General features: G+C 44.1%; 1 protein-coding gene across 6 annotated transcripts; it reads left to right on the top strand.

Annotated features, from left to right (window-relative positions):
* The first annotated feature begins 4660 nt into the window (after positions 1-4660).
* LOC119212787 (somatostatin receptor type 2) lies at positions 4661-15002 on the top strand. 6 transcript variants are annotated; one of them, XM_037463536.2, is made up of 5 exons: positions 4661-5064; positions 5367-5713; positions 7695-8375; positions 9217-9542; positions 10179-15002. In XM_037463536.2, the coding sequence occupies exons 3-5, from the start codon at positions 7988-7990 to the stop codon at positions 10602-10604; spliced, it is 1140 nt and encodes a 379-aa protein (XP_037319433.2). In that variant the 5' UTR covers positions 4661-5064; positions 5367-5713; positions 7695-7987; the 3' UTR covers positions 10605-15002. The 6 variants fall into 6 exon arrangements, with proteins under 6 accessions (XP_037319433.2, XP_037319436.2, XP_037319437.2 ...); XM_037463540.2 differs by lacking the exon at positions 4661-5064 and having other exon boundaries at positions 5073-5713; positions 7695-7846; positions 7946-8375; XM_037463541.2 differs by lacking the exon at positions 4661-5064 and having other exon boundaries at positions 5073-5713; positions 9217-9354; positions 9487-9542.
* Positions 15003-16417: the final 1415 nt, after the last annotated feature.

Here is a 16417-nt window from a genome sequence, read left to right as displayed (position 1 = left end):
CCGTGTCTGCAGATGAACTGCACTTTCAACATCAATTCAACATCTGAATATTGGCTGGGTGCTTTCAGGGGGCATGGGAAAGATTTCAACTATTGACTAAACTGTTGCAAATGACCGCATGTTTGGGTTTGACTTCAAGTCACACCTACGTAACCAAAGCGTGCCCGGAAAAAAACACATGTGTGGAGTGTTATTTCTCATTCGCGTCGTGACAACTCAAACACGTGTTGTCTTCTGTGGTCTTTTGTAGACCTGGAAGGGAATGGAATCACTTTGACAAAGTGACAATGTTATTCTTTGTTTTAGACAATAGACAATACAAAGTGAACACAAATCGACCTGGCTGTTCTGTTGGTGTCTGCCAGGTCCTCTCCACTGTGTCAATACGCTGTCAATGATTTGACACTTTTCCTTTTGTTAAAATCGGCTCCGTCTGTTGGGCTCAACCAAAAGTCTAGTGTGTATTGAACCAGATTGTTTATATATATATATACAGTATATAAGTCCATTCCCTTCCATGTCTACAAAAGTCCACAGAAGAGAACAAATAAAGCTGCTGTGTTTGAGTTCTGTCACGAAGCGGATGAGAAATAACCCTCCAAATGACACAAAAAGTGTCAGTTGTTTTCCACGTGTATCTGTCACTTGCTCCGGGAGCACAAACACGGCATTTGATCCTTTGACTAATGTGTGATGCCTTTGAATCTACCAGCCATTAGGTGGCTTGTTATTGGAAAACTGAAATAGTTTCAAAAAACTATTTGTGGACCCAAGACCGACAGTCGCTGGTCCCTTTGTCCTGAAAAACAAAAGCCCAGAACCCTTCTGGGCTTTTGTTGAAGTTTTTATTGAAGTTAGATATCAGCCAATATTAATGTGAAATTCATGGTTAACAGTATGATTGATTCGCCCTCTGTTCAAAGAATCAATGTGTCCAATGGGGGTCCGCGGTTGGTCCAAAGGCCCATAACTCTAATGCAACTTGGATATTGTTACCTTCATCATTGGGGTTGGTTTCAAGTGGCGGAAGCCTGAACGGGCTCTTCAAAGTCTGGCTCCAATATTAGCTTGCTGCTCAAATCCCCCATCTACTAAACGTGGGATTTGGACCTTTCAAAGCTCTGTAGTGTCATCTTAGGATTCTCTCCACGTTCTCTTTGGTAAACATTATTGAAAGGACAATGAAGCGCTACTTAGACTAGCGGCGGGGAACTTGAGAAGGAGAACAGGTGTGCGTCACATGGAGCTCACGTTGCCGCCTTGGTAATGCCCTTCACTGAGGGCCCAAACATTGTGCCGAGGACCCGATAAGGAGAGGGAAGAAGTGTGCCAGTGCGCCAAAGAGCAAAGTGTGTGCAACGGCCCACAGGACCATCGATCAAAAGAGACAATTCAATCCATCAATGACAGTTGAATCTTAAAAATGAGAATACAGCAGAGTGTGAACCGTTGCCTTCTAACATTCCGGGTCCTGTTAATGACGGAAAAGACGGAAAGTATTTGTCTGACCACTGGCCCTTAGTCTAAAAGGCCACATCCCCCAAAAGCACCATATCTCAGTAGATAGATGTTCTCTGTTATCAACATGGAGCTTTTAAAGGCTTTATATGCTCCAGGAATCAATCTATTGATCTTCTAATTCACAGCCAATATCGTAGTGTTGTGACAACGTTCCAGATGGATTCTGGATGTGGATCATTATAGTGTTCCATCCGAGCGATGGCCCATGCCCTTTATTCAGCTAAGTGATCCTTCACATCAATGCAATGAGCATTTACCCATGCAGGCCGCTGGGAAACATGTGTCAGCTGACGCGCTCAGCCCACTATTTGGACCACAGCGACAACACAGTAGGGTGTCATCTCAGGATGATTCACGTCCTCAGCCCTCGGGGGGTTTGTGCTCGGAAACTATTTCAGTGGGCATTGTATCATAATAGGGTGTCTGGGTGAGTGGAGATTTCTTATGCAAGCTCACAATTCGCCTATCGAGTGCAGGGATAAGAATGTTCTTTGCTATTGATACTGCCGGCTCATCCTGAGTCATCCTACTGGAGTCCCACCCCACGCTGCCACCATCCCTAACCCTAATCTTGAGGAGAAAATGTCATTAATATCCCAAATCAGTTTTGTTTGTTTTTAAAGGCAGATTTGTCATGTTCTTGTATTGTTTCATTGTTATCCAACAGCGAAGGCAGCTGCTCCGGCCTCCAGAGCCGTGGAAGCCCCGCACTCCCCTGCGTGCAGTTGATTGAACATCCCCGTCCGCTCTCAAGTCCCCGTGGTGGCCGGTTTGGACCGAGGCTGTTCTCTGTGACGTGTGAATGAACTCTCCTCTAAAAACAAAACAGCAGAGTCCCTTTTCATCACCAGCTACAATTTTTCTAGACAACATGCCAGAGAAATCCCAAACAAAACAAACGCACATACACACATGTACCAAGAGTATTATTCAGGTATTTTACTGCGAGTACTTGAGTGTCTCTCTGCACTGATGTGTGGCTAAAATGTTCTCGACTCCATTTTACTTCCATTTATTTCTTTTTTTTTTTCAGCCTGGGACTCGGACAAAGGTGGAATTTGACCTTTAGACTGCAAATAATGAAAAACTCTTCCAGCGTGACATGATGTTCACCTTTAGATCTCTCCCCTTTGACCCCGGTCTACGCTTCTCTGTCAAGCGGCATTGTCAGCAGGTGACACTCACACACACAATAAATGCAGGTTGGACCAGTAAACTTGAAAGGACATAATAATGGTGACCTGACACTATGAATGTCTACTGCTCTTCTGTGTGCTTACAATCCCGACAGATATGATCTGTACGAGCAACATCACCAGTAATGGTTAATGCTAAATGCAAGCCTCTGATAGGCTCGGAAGACAAATGGCCTTTCAAAATCAGCCGGTACAAAGTGTGCTGCAAAACCAAATATTTAACAACAAAACAACGAGTAAATGGGGGAAAAGAACTAGCCTGCAGCCTACTTGCACAAACACACATACAGTATGTGTTGGCTATTCATCTTGGCACCTTGGCATTTTGGCATCTAAAAGTCTGGACCAACAGTACATGCAAATTGTTGCAAACAGGCCATAATCTTTCATCCTGTGGTCCTGGGATGGGCAGAGTCGAGGTTGGATGTCTCTCCTAACTGTCGTTTTTAAGAACATTTTTATGTCTTCAAAAATGTTTGTGAAGCAGGAGAGGCTGAGGGCCGGCAGGTTAAACATATCTGCGTAGCATCTGCATAAGAGTGGACTGGATCTCCGGTCTGAACTGTTGTGTAAAAGAACTTGCTGAGCCAAAAGCAGCACCTGAACTACTAAAAGATATTAGCGAACAACAACAAAAAAGGGCACAAGAGGACACAAAACGGCCTACGAAGAGTCCCAATTCGGATTCCCAAATGTCGTCCTGTCGAGATCCTAAAGCCTCGTGCAGATATCTGTTTATAGAGATTGCAAAACGACTACCAATGCCCCGGTTGTGTCCTTTACCCCGGGGCAGCATCATGTCACAATCGACCCATATAGGCCTGGCCCTTCTACACCCCGTGTGCAAGAAAATGAACTCATGTAAACTTTAATGTGAGGCAGAAAATGCATGTATAGTATAATGCTCCGCCACCAGTTGTCAAGGCGATAAACAAGGAATAAATGATGGCACTATGAATGCTTAAAGTCTCCCTGGAAGACTTTCACAACAAGTGCCATGTCAAGGTTCCTCCTTTGGCAGCAGCATCGCATCGCTTACTACGCCATTGACCGAGGAAATGTATGTGAAGCCTGCCGAGGGAAGAAAGCCAAAGAATAACACATGACAACATCGAAAAGAGGGTATACGAGAATTGGGCCTGACACTTTTCTCTTGCTGTTTCACTCTTGCAAGTAACACCTCGTCCACACAGCGAACCAAGACCGCACAGCGGCACGTCAGCAGCTCCAGTCGGTGGCGCCCCCCCCGGATCACTTCAAACGGATCTGACCAAAACCTCACGTCCCAAAGTCCGCGATCATTAACTCGATCGTCTAATTGAGAAGAAAGAGAGCAAAAAAAAAAGAGCATTTGCTGCCACAGGAGCATTTCTGTGGTTCGGCCTTGTTTGCTCTACGTAGGGAAGGAGTAAGATGGGACATAACTGTAAGACTGCTTTCGATCCTTTACGGCTTATCATTAGTGGACCTTTACCCTTCAATTTGGATTCATGTTGACTTAGACCGGTGTCACAGTTTGAGGGGCATATGGAGATGTTGACCGATGACGTTCAAAGCTATGTAGTAATATGACATCGTGTTGACTTGCGTCAACACGATGCGTACGGCAAATGAAATCACTAACTTCATTTGCACGGCCGCAAAGCCGCTGGGCGTTGCAGAGTGAGTTTCAGAGCATGGAGGAAACTCAATAAACATGGAGAATGAATTGGGAGAATGAAACCCCGTCTCCCCGAGTCTCCTCTGCTCCTTGTCCGATACCTTTTTGTGGTTTTTGGGGATTTTTTTCCTTTGGCTTTTCAGCATCCACTGTTGCCGGGATGTTGATTGTTTCCCAACCTTGTTCTGAACAACAAAGTCCTTATCTCAGGTCGAATTCTAGGGCAAACAAAGTCAACGTGAACACATGATTAGTCCCAAATTTTCCTTTGGTAGTGGACAGTGTTGAACGTGTGGAAAACCACAGCATGCACCCAACCTATTACCCAGATCGGGATCCACTGAAGACATCGCAATGTTAACCCTCTTGAGAAGTTTCAGTTCTCATATAGAACATAAATAGAACTATTCATCTTTGATATGACAACAGCTGGTCGTAATAATAGCTGCACTTTTGTGCTGCTATGTTGGGAGAAGTCGTGGAAGATACCAACCATTTTATTTACTCCTCCTCTATAAAGGTTGGAATAAAAGGGCTGCGACTTGGCTTCGTCTTGCAGATTGCGCATCACTGACTGAGCTGGATGTGGAAGGCCTCGTTCAGTTGGTTTTTCTGCATTTCTTTTGCTCTCCAAACTGCAGTAATAACTACATCTTGGGTTAATGAGGAGCTGATGTCGAAGTTCAGGTAAGATGTGTCGACATTCCACCCCTAACTTGGTTTACAGCGCACATTGTAAAAACAGTTTGCAGGCCGTGCACAGTTTGCAGCGAAATAAGAGGCTCAATTCATGGCATATGGCGCAAAAAAAAGAGCCAACTCCGCATGATTCCATATCAGCAGAACGACGGACGCCGACGCACACGGGGTGACGCGCTCAACGCCTCTACTGATCCATCTCGCTCTCCTTCTCTCTCTCTCTCTCTCTCCCTCTCTCCCTCTCTGGTGTGGTCGTGCGTCTTGCTGATCTGAGTGATGACTCGTCACAGGGGATTCGCAATCAAGACTTTGTCCGTGGACGCATCACGCTGAGAGCCCACAGCGGCTTTTTTTCCACCCCCCCCCCCCCTATCCCCGATCTGTCCAAGGTTTCGGTTTCCAAACGCGGATTACTTATCAGAAGACCTGAGGGACGCAGCACAGGCAACAAGCTCTGCCTCAGCGGGTGCGAGTGGGCAGCTGAACGCCGGCACCGTGCGTAATACTCGGGGAGCAGGTGGATGGAGAGGCAGTTGAGTGCCGCTGCGCAGCGGCTCGACTCCACATTCTCTGCTGATTGAATCTCTGTCACGGTGGACTTGATATGAAGGGCACGTTTTCCGTTTTCAATTTAAAAGTAAGTGACGCTATTGACACTTTGTGGACATTCTTCTTTATGGTTCTCGTTAAATGTGTCCTCGTCGATTGACACGACTGTGTGGACTTTTGCTGTTGCACGCGTTGATACGATTCCCGTAGAGTCGGGTCTTTATCGCCATCTGATAAAAGTAACTAATAACTCCCTCACACGTTGATTTATGGCGCAGCGGTTATTGCAATTAACGGATTCAAAGGAACAGCCAACACGGCGTGCGCAACCTGAGATCTAGCAAGAGGTGGGGCGATGTATGCTCATCCATCCCCGCACAGGTAATAAACCACAGTGGATAACACGGATTAACGGGGGGATTTGGTTAACAATTTGTTTAACAATGAGTGAGTGGCGGGGGTCCCCATCCAATCGAAAGTCTCCTGTTGAGGCTGCAGGTCAACGTGAGGCTGCTACTGCTTTCCCCACTGGCCCCACTTCACTTCATCGGCTCACGCAGTTGGCGTGGAGATCAAATGCGCCGCGTGACACCATCCTGCAGTGTGTGTGTTCAGGCAGGTCTCTGTGAGAGTTTTAATAGACCTGCGATTCCCTCACCCGCCCCCTCCCCCCCAAATCATTAGCGCAGGTTGAATTCTGTGCGCTCACACACACACACACACACATTCACATAAGTGCAAAGGTCTATAATGGGGCCCCACTGGAGTGTGTTAAAAGGAGTGTCTTTTTTTTTTGTGGACTTAAAATAGTTTGAAAATCAATTTGAGATCACTAAACACTCCCGAAGTGGATTGCCTAATGCCTCATGCATGGACAAATATATAGAGTTCCCCAGTGCAGTGCTGAGATTGTTTGACAGGCTTAAAAACGATGATATTATAATATTTGAATGTTTTTAGTCTTTTCATTGAAAATAATTTTGTTTTGAATGACAATCCGATTAGAAAGTATTATGTTCAAATACATTTCTTTTGGTTCTGGCATTACTGTTGCTTGTTTGTGAATACGAGATTAGAAAAATAAATCCCCAATAATCCTCAGGAGTCCCGTTGTGTGCACACACATTCACACAGGTATATTGTGCCTCATCTTTAACAAGAGTACCCAACAATATCAGTGGCACAAGGAGGACAGTCCAAAGTGGGCCTACAATCAAACGTAATTCAGATAAATAGTCACTGCGGTGAAACGGGGGTGATCCTCCCACAGGGCCAGAGCTGTTTGTCCCCAAAATCAATTGAATAAACATTTGTCTTCTGCAGCGCGGGGCCGTCGTCGTGTTCCCGCCTAGGCGTTCCTCTTCTTTTTTTTTTGCATGTATGCACGCACACACTCGTACATGCACGCCTGACCTGGATGACTCGGCTCTGCGTAGCATTGGTGGGATTATGGGCTCAGTGGTAAAAAGTGAGTAAAGAGAGCAATAAGACCAGGTGAGAGCCGGCTGATGGATTGTCATTCGACACAGACACAATATCTGCTCGTCATGCAGTTTTTTCGTCGCCCACGCCTGATCTAGATATTGCAATCAGTGCAAAAGCGTTCAGCAGATTGCCATGGAATTGAAACTGTGTTTTGGTTGCGTACAGCGTAATTGGTGTATTTGTACTTCTCGCGTATGAGCCTTTTCTGTTTTCTGTCTCCCTTTGCTATGTGAGAAAAAGTCCATATTTTTTTAGAATGCTGCACTTTTGTGTGAGATTTGGACATGGCGGAATGCCGCCTAAGCGTCTCCTCTGGGTCTGTCTGCCAAATGATTGTCGTGAGAGGAATTGTGAGTTTTGAGGATAACAAGAATTACTGTAAATGTGTAAAGAGCCAGAGTCCTGAGTATTCTCTAGAGAGAATATTACAAATGTTACTCTGATTGAAGACGTGGAAGCAGCTATATAAAGTAACCTCGCAACCGTTTCCATGGATCTTGGGATCCATGGGCTATTGTTATTTGTTGAATAAATATTCCGTTTTTCATCCAATCTTGCTGTTATTTCTGTATCCCTCTCCATAGATCTATCCTGCTCCTTTTCTCCACAGCTGGGATGTGATACTTGTGGTTCCACAATAATTAAAATCCCCAGTAATCCAATCCCCTGAGGCCCAAACTCTTAGACGGCAAACTACTCCGTATATCTAACAACTTGAAGTCCCTTTTCAGTCTGGGTAACAAATATTCTTTTAAGCCTGTAATCTGAAACCCTAAAATATCTCCCTTTCCCCAACTCCTTAATGACACACATCTTCATCCGTTGCCACCTTTAGACACTTGGAACCCCTAGAGAGCCTCAACCCCCGTCAGCCATCATGGCTTTGGACCAGTGGCCCTTTTTCCCAAACACCCCAAACATCTCCATCCCGGAGCCTCTTCTGTACGACAGCTACCTCCAGGGAAACGAGTCCGACCTGGACCTGAACATCTCCAAGAGCCGGGAGCATCACCAGGATAAGACTAGCTCCGTGGTCATCACCTTAATCTACTTCATGGTGTGTGGCGTGGGGCTGTGCGGCAACGCCCTGGTCATATACGTCATCCTGCGCTACGCCAAAATGAAGACGGTGACCAACATCTACATCCTGAACCTGGCGGTGGCGGATGTTCTGTGCATGATGAGCCTGCCATTCATCGCCCTGCAGCTGGCCCTGGTGCACTGGCCCTTTGGAGAGGTGCTGTGCAGGGTGATCATGACTGTTGGTAGGTGTCAAGCAGAGGAAATATGTTTGGCTACATCAAAAAGAAAATGATTAAGAATTCATGATAATTTCAATTGGTTGCAATTTACAGAAAACACAGATAACCAGCTGCAACGCAAACGTTTTTTAAACCAGTAATTACTTCAAAATCTTAGGGAATACTGCAGGCTATAGCTTCATCTTTATACAAGCATGTTTCATTAAGGATAGAAGTGTTGTACTACTCAGCCGAGACCAAGTCATGACCCAGACCAGAGTGTAACGAGAAGTAGACTAAGACCCCAAGGAGAACAAGACCAAGACCCTAAGGAGACCCAGTCATGACCAGACAAGTGCAATGAACTGTGGCTCATGCTAATCATAATTCATTCAATCTTAAACATGAACCTTGCAATAAAATACAGCCTCAGGAAACAATATCTGTATTTACCTGTTGCATCCCCATATACACTGTACATATGTAAGTGCACTATGAAAGCCGTCTCAATAAAATAATCAAAAGGCAGCGCAGAAGAAGAAGTGTGGGAATTTTCATCCGTTTTCTATGAGCCACTGCAGTAATGATGACACAATGACAGTAACACACAAGTCATCTTTTTCAGAGACCAAGACAAGACCAAGCAAAAATGGACCAATATCGATATTGAGTACTACAACAATTACGTGAAGATTACAGATATTTAGACCATTCAAACAGTGTCGGCCAACGTAGCTGTCTAACTAACGCCTCTATGTCCCTTAATACACCTTCTGTTAAAATAATTAGAAAGAGGATTAGCAATGACTGCAAGTGTTACATTGTACAAGTCCTCATTTTCTATTTCCTCTCTCCCCTCTCCCAGACTCTCTCAATCAGTTCACCAGCATCTTCTGTCTGATGGTGATGAGCATCGATCGGTATCTGGCTGTGGTCCACCCTATTAAGTCCACGAGATGGCGTAAGCCCCGCCTGGCCAAGATGATCAACCTGACAGTATGGGGTGTGTCCCTGTTAGTTGTCCTGCCTACTTTGATCTTTAGCGGCCTTGACAAGGTGCCGGTTTGTGGGATTGTGTGGCCGGAGCCCCAGGATGTCTATTACACGGCCTTCATAATATACACCTTCTTCATAGGGTTCTTCATGCCGCTGGCAGTCATATGTCTGTGCTACCTGCTCATTATAGTCAAGGTAAGAACCCGCTTATTACACTTATTACTGGCTACCAGACTAGAATTGCTTGTTTAAAGATTGTGAAAATATTTTGCTGCTTCGAGTTCATTTGTTGATTCAGATAAGTCTTTTAATTGATATTGACTTTTACATTAGCACACAAGGGTAGTTTGAGCACACTCACTGCACGCCAAAACTTGCTTTCAACGGAATTAGTTCAAACTATTTGTAAGAAATTATCTCTAATAGAGACTTTTTCTGGCATTGCCAGAAGCCATATAGATAAATATAAAGCTTTAATCAGGCTGAACACATTGGTCTCGCAACCAAAGGACGTCTGGGGTGATTTTGTATATTCAACATTTCTTCCATAAATTCTTGCCTGAGTAACTCAAAGGTTTGGGGTCCCCCTAATTTGCTAACAATAAATCTCTACTTACAGCCGTAGCGTTTGAGCTTGAAAATCCTTTCCCCAATGTTATTGCCGGTTTCCAAAGATCTCAAAAGGAACAGCTTGGCATTTCGGTTACAAAACACTTCTCTGCTCTCTTGCCAGACTTTGATAAGAAATAACATATAAAGTCCACAAATTTACAAAATCTCAATTTTTAGCCCAAGTAATGGCTGCCACTGACAAGTGCCTTCCTTTGCCAGGTGAAGTCATCTGGGATGCGAGTGGGTTCCACCAAGCGTAAGCGCTCTGAACGCAAGGTGACCCGGATGGTGTCCATCGTGGTGGCGGTTTTCGTGCTCTGTTGGCTGCCTTTTTACATATTCAACGTCACCTCCGTCGCCAGCTCCATCAATCCCACATCTGCTATGAAGAGCACTTTCGACTTTGTGGTGGTGCTCGGCTACGCCAACAGCTGCGCCAACCCCATCCTGTACGCCTTTCTGTCCGACAACTTCAAGAAGAGCTTTCAGAATGTCCTGTGCCTGAAAAAGGTGGCGGGCCTGGACGAAATCGAGCGCAGCGACAGCAGGGCGGACCGGAGCAGGATGGTGAACGACGCTATGATCATCAACTTGGAGACTCACAATGCTGCCTTGCTCAATGGCGAGCTGCAGACCAGCATCTAAGGGGCGCCAGGCACATGCAGGGAGGCCAGAGACTTGTGCCTTCGAGGACCGATGAGCCGGCGGTACATTGCCAGTGACCCCTGTTCGAAGATGCGAGGTCGGGATGCTGATGGACGTTGGCACATGAACAAAGTCGAAGTAAAGACTATGAATGAGTTACTGAGACAACTTTTGTTGGTTGAAGCGATTTTTACCAATGCATTCACTTGATGTTACATGAAAAAGAAATAGTTATGGTGTTCTCGAGAAAAAGAAAACAAGACCCAGGATCAGAGAATGGACTGGTGTGTATAGTTCACTGATGGTAGAGAGAGAGATCTGAGGGGATCGAGCTCCACCAGTATTCTCCTTGATAGAGTTTTTTAGAACTATAAAGGGGTTGGCCTTGATTTCTCTGAATGTGGGAATACCGCTTAGGAAGTCCGGCAAACAATGTGGTGAAAACAGTCAGCACTGTACAGATATGGAGCCTTTGAAAGATTAAAACCGTAAGCCGGAGGCCAGAGATGAAAAGCTGCATGGTCGTGACGAAGCCCTCCAGGCATAACAAGGAAGGAGGCTCCTTTCTCCCTCCCTCCGCCATCTCAGCGGGAGGAAGTGCACCGGTCCGTAAACCCACAAACTGATCATCCTGGATTATTGATTGTGGTCAAAGGATGGGGATCTCTGGGGCAGCTCTGACCCAACCCTAACCCTAACCCCATTAAAACAGCTTAACACTGTATATAGCCCACAAAACGGTTTCCCGGAGACTCCTGGGGGAAAGGTCCTAACGTGGACCTGTCTCATTTCAATTCTGTATTATTGTAATGCAGTGAGGAATGTTCTGAAACTATGTTTGTGAACTATGATTGCTCTCTGTGCCAGCGGTGCCCATTTCTATTCGTAGAGTTCTGTGTTTTGAGTACTTAGTGAAATGTGCGCACTGCACTCAGCTTCACGCTTGGTTCAGTCCGTCCGAGCACTGAGTCCAATCATTCTTTCAGAGTCCAATAATTCTTTCAGTGGAAAATATGCTCAAAATCGAAACAGCAGGCAGGGTGAAGCTCAACGATGGAGCCGACGTTTCCCAAGATACACCTGTACAGCATCTTTTGTCGCACCCACGCTGTACGTCAAATGCTTTCAAACCTTACACCCTGGGTACCTTTTCATTTAATGTACTGACTCGGGCAGGGATTTAGTGTCAACCGGTCTTCAATGCCAAGCACATTTATTGTTGTATATTCTCATAAAAAATTCCACAAAAAAGCTCTCCAACCCCATGTAACTCACCTGTCAGGTAAACTTGACTCCATAAACCTCACACCCCTCAGTCACACTTATTATATTGTATTTATATGCTCTTCATAATCAGTGTTGGGAAGGATACTTTCAGAAGGGAATACAGAATACGTGCTCAAGTAGTCCCGAACTGCATACTAGAAAAATCGAACCGCAGTTTAGGCGAACACGAGCTCATTTTAGCTAACGCTAGCTAGCATGTCAAACGGGGCTAATCTGACTAGTAAATCAGCACATAGGAGAATGTAAAGTCGCACATCTGGCAGATAGAACTATAAAATAGCAAGTTGACCAGTAAAACTACAGCAAATGACTACCCTTGGCTAATTAAAAAATGAACTTACTTACAAGCAGAAGTTGCACTGCAGTTCTATTCCGTTGTCCCTTCTCGTTCTTTAACATTAAATGCTTATTGAATTTCCAGGGTAGAAAAGCATTCCTGCCGTAGCTCTTTTTTGCCGGCTCTGGCACCTGCTCCTCTTCAGAATCCATTAGCAGCTACTGATCACGCAAATAGAATTTTCATTCGTTTTCATGTTGGGGCTTCTGGGAAAAGCATCAAATTACCTTTATTTATTTAGAGAGCGGAAAAAACCTGTGATGCAGAGGAATACCGTCATGTAATCTATTGATTTCAACAATGTAACTTTATTCTAAATACCATCTATTTACATTGTAACTAACGGAATACAGTTACTCCTAATTTGTATTCTAAATACGTAACGCCGGTACATGTATTCCGTTACTCCCCAACACTGTTCATAATTACTGTTTCTTGAGCAATGCAGGACTGTCAGGGTGCCAGATTGATTAACGGAATTATCAATCAATGGAGCATCCTGAAGGTTATAATGCGGTTGTTTCTTTAGCAGGAATAGCGTCACAGCAATGGTTGTCCATGCCTCATCACTTCGGGCTGTGTCTCGAACAAGTATCGGGTCATTCAAACAGGTACAAACATCCCCGAGCCTGCAGAGGAGGAACTGTAAACCTAAGTTCTAGCATAACGAAACTTGTAGGGCTATGATCAGCTCACATTTGTTTGGCACTTTAGGACCAATTAAATGACAAAACTCCCACAAGCCTTGGCTGCACTTTGTGTGAAAAGTGATGATTAGGAAATGTTAGCTTTCTGAGACTGAAAGATTACAGTGGACAAGAGGACAATTTGAGCTGCTGAATATGCCCATTATTGTCAATATGAGCATGTTAGCATACAGATGTTGGACTATAGAAGGGAGCTGACTAACTAATAGTTGGTGCTGTAAATTGGATGAATGTCTGTTCAAAGCTCAAATGAAGCCATGTTTTTTTTTGTTTTGTTATCTTGCTAGTTTAATTAATTAAGTGGGCTGACTCCACTGGGCAACATGTTCCTGAGCCAAACAAGCTACAACTAAAGACTATGTCACAATAACTGGCATTTGGGAACCTTATCACTCCCTTTATGGTGACAGAATGAGCTTTTAATCCATAGCGGTTTGAGCCACCAGGCTGTCCGTGCACAGGGATGTGCCACATCTTGTAGCAAGGAGAATTGTCACGTAACTGCAAAGCCTGCATGGCTAAAAGGTCATTCACCATATCCTGCAGGGTCAGATTCACTTCATCCAAGTATGTCAGCCAAGTTAGTAACCGTCAATCAGTTCAATCAGAAGAGATGAGGAGCAGAGGGCTTTTCCCTGGAAGGTACTGCAGAAAATGATCTAGCAAGGTCGGTCACTTCTTCACCCACACGTCCCAATGGGAACACACACTCACAGCTATTTGCAGTCATACGTGAAGGTACAATCCCAAGTAATGTAAATGAAGACAAAGACAATTAGCGGCTATGCTCACAGCGTTGTGTCCAAAGCTCCTAGCACTCCTTCCCAAGTAACCCCGAAGGTGATGAGAGTGACCAATTCTGCATCAACGAGTCATACTGAACCAGTGAACTGTGTGTAATAATGTGACTCATCACCATACCAAAGGCTATTTGGGTTAAACGCACAACCCGAATTTTCTTGTGGAAAATATGTGAGTGACCTGAAACATGCTTCATGTTCTCCCGATACAAACCTTGTTTTTCTGAAAAATATTTTAACTTGAATGACCAGACAACAATGTACTTAGTGGACCATTCTGGTCCTGGTTTAGTAGATGATTGGGGGGTTTGTGCCAAAACCAGAGTAAAGGTAGCGCTAATAGGGCCGATGAGGCGGGACCCGCGTTGCTGCTTCGTTTGTTATTTCTCAAATTAGGTGATTTTCTGAAAAAAATATTCATATTGTGTCCTGGCTCTTTGTCTGCTGGACACAATTCAGAGCCCAATGTGGCATTTGTTTGGATTTCCGTGGCGTTTCCTCCACTGTAAAGTGTACAGAAGACAGGAAGAAGCGGAGGAATGGGGGAAATCTCGGTTTCTTTTTTCAGAGACACACAATCATTTGCAAAGGGCTAGAACACGCACTCCAGAGTATGCACTGTTCAATGTTGACAAAGTGTTTGTTTGTGCATGGGGAGGGCTGTGTGTCCCACTTGTGTGTCCTCTCGCTAACCAAAACCAGTGTTACACTTACTGGGTGGTCACATTTTTTTTTTGCAAGCTACAGTCTTTACTTGAGTTTCAATGGATTCAGTCTTGTAGATGTTTTATTTGTGATCAGTTGCAAATGTAACATTCTATTTAGTAAAAAAAAATGAAATAAGATATGGGTTTCCCACAATGCCGATTTCCCATTTTCTTGACTTCACATGTCAGCTTATTGTAACTTAGCTTTTTTTTCTGACAATGTAAAACCCTGGATTTGTTCTTTTCTGTTCAGTGACTTTTATCTATGTGCCTTGGAACTTCATGTAAACTGATGTGATGAAATCAATGTACAGCAAAACAACATTACGACCAGTTTCTCCCAAAAGCCAAACAACCAAAGGCCTTTGTAGTGTACAGACATATTGGTAACTTCAACATAACGGAGTAAATCATTTTTTTGGTCGATATTTGTCAACCTATAGCTTATGTTTGTGTGATATAATGTCAAAAGCAGATGTTTATTTGTGACAGTTGCATAGAATATAATGTGCAGATTGATTGTCCTCGTCTCTGCAATTAAAGCGCAGGTTCTGCTCACATGGTCAAACCTTTGTATTTTTGTGTCAATGGATGTGCATGTGTAGCATTTGTTATTAATGATGTTAACTATGATGTGCAAACCTGAATATCCTTTCCACTGTGTAGCCATGCAATCCTCGCAGGAAGTCCAGTCTTTCTCTGACCCCTGCACACATTAGGCAGAGAACACTGTGATATATACAGACGACACTCAAGGGAATTCCAACATTTATCAAAGGGATTTGAAGTCCCAAACACAAAAATAGGAGCAAAAAGGACAGGCCACATACCCACATTTATGTAGAAAGTGGAAGACAATCGGTCTAGTAGACAGAATGTGGCCTCTCATCCTGTGATGGAACATGTTCATCCACTTGTCACTTGTCATTACCTTCTTTATTCCATCCACTCCAAATCCTTTCCTTTGGTACCAGTTTCACCCCAACATCCGTATCTTTTGCCTCCCAGACTGGACCTCCATGCATTAAGCATCAAGGATTAAGGGATTCATACCAGAAAAAGAAGGTTTTCAGAACCAAAAGCGGTGAGTGAAAGCTTTAGATTTCAATCTGTGACAAGTACACCGGGAACACGTTGAAGTTGAATGTTGGTCCTGCACTGAGCAGATTGTCTTTACATATAGCTGAGCTGTCTCCATCTACTGGTGTGAATCCAGTATTGATGGAGTGGATGTGGCCACTCTGACTACTGGATATATGAACAACATAGTTTAGAGCTGCTATTAGTGCCAGAGTGTGTGTGACATGATCTGCACCCATTCATACTTACTTGTGCTTTGATACTCACATCAAATCTTGGAACATTTGTTGTGTATGTGTTTACCATGTATTTTTAATATACCTTATATATATGTCTAGCATTCTATTCTACATTTCATCTCAACGAACCCACTGTTCATCAAAGCATGTTTGAGTAAACGCATTAGGCGAAGAAGCTTTTGGTGTCACTGCGACGAGTCATAACTGTATCCATACTTCCTCAAATCTTAATTTGCTCTCTGACTCAAAGTTGTTTTCAGATCATTTACATACAGAAGTCTCACTTATTAACATCCTACCTGCTCAGCTAGTCCTGTAACGTGTTAAAGTTGGTTCTTCACATGGTGCTCTACCTGACCTGCATCCACGATGCCGCTGTAAATGTCGAAGTCAACATGGACTCATTTTAAACGCTAAATTTAACATTAAGTCACTTTGGTGACTTAAAAGGTTTTTCATGCTTAGTCAATTTAAGAAAGTAGTTGTAGTGAGCGTTTGTTTTGTTTAAATTTTAAAAAGACTTTCCTGAAACCGGGTTCTGCAGAGACCCAGGGTCAGTTTCTAAAACCTGCAATCTTTAACTCATTAAGGGGTCACGTCCCCATCAATGCATTTCTACTCATTGATCATTGAAGTCAAGTTACATGTTACACGCG

This window comes from Pungitius pungitius, chromosome 21, assembly GCF_949316345.1.
Source record: "Pungitius pungitius chromosome 21, fPunPun2.1, whole genome shotgun sequence".
NCBI classification, from domain to species: Eukaryota; Metazoa; Chordata; class Actinopteri; order Perciformes; family Gasterosteidae; genus Pungitius; species Pungitius pungitius.
Note: the sequence above shows the minus strand (reverse complement) of the source record. Positions and strands in the feature narration are given on the sequence as shown.

What these genes read in the sequence shown, in the direction of transcription:
- LOC119212787 (XM_037463539.2), top strand. Translation starts at nt 7,988, where the DNA reads ATGGCTTTGGACCAGTGGCCCTTTTTCCCAAACACCCCAAACATCTCC. An exon ending in CAGGGTGATCATGACTGTTG is followed by an intron (nt 8,376 to 9,216) that starts GTAGGTGTCAAG and finishes CCCCTCTCCCAG; the next exon opens with ACTCTCTCAATCAGTTCACC. An exon ending in ACCTGCTCATTATAGTCAAG is followed by an intron (nt 9,543 to 10,178) that starts GTAAGAACCCGC and finishes TTCCTTTGCCAG; the next exon opens with GTGAAGTCATCTGGGATGCG.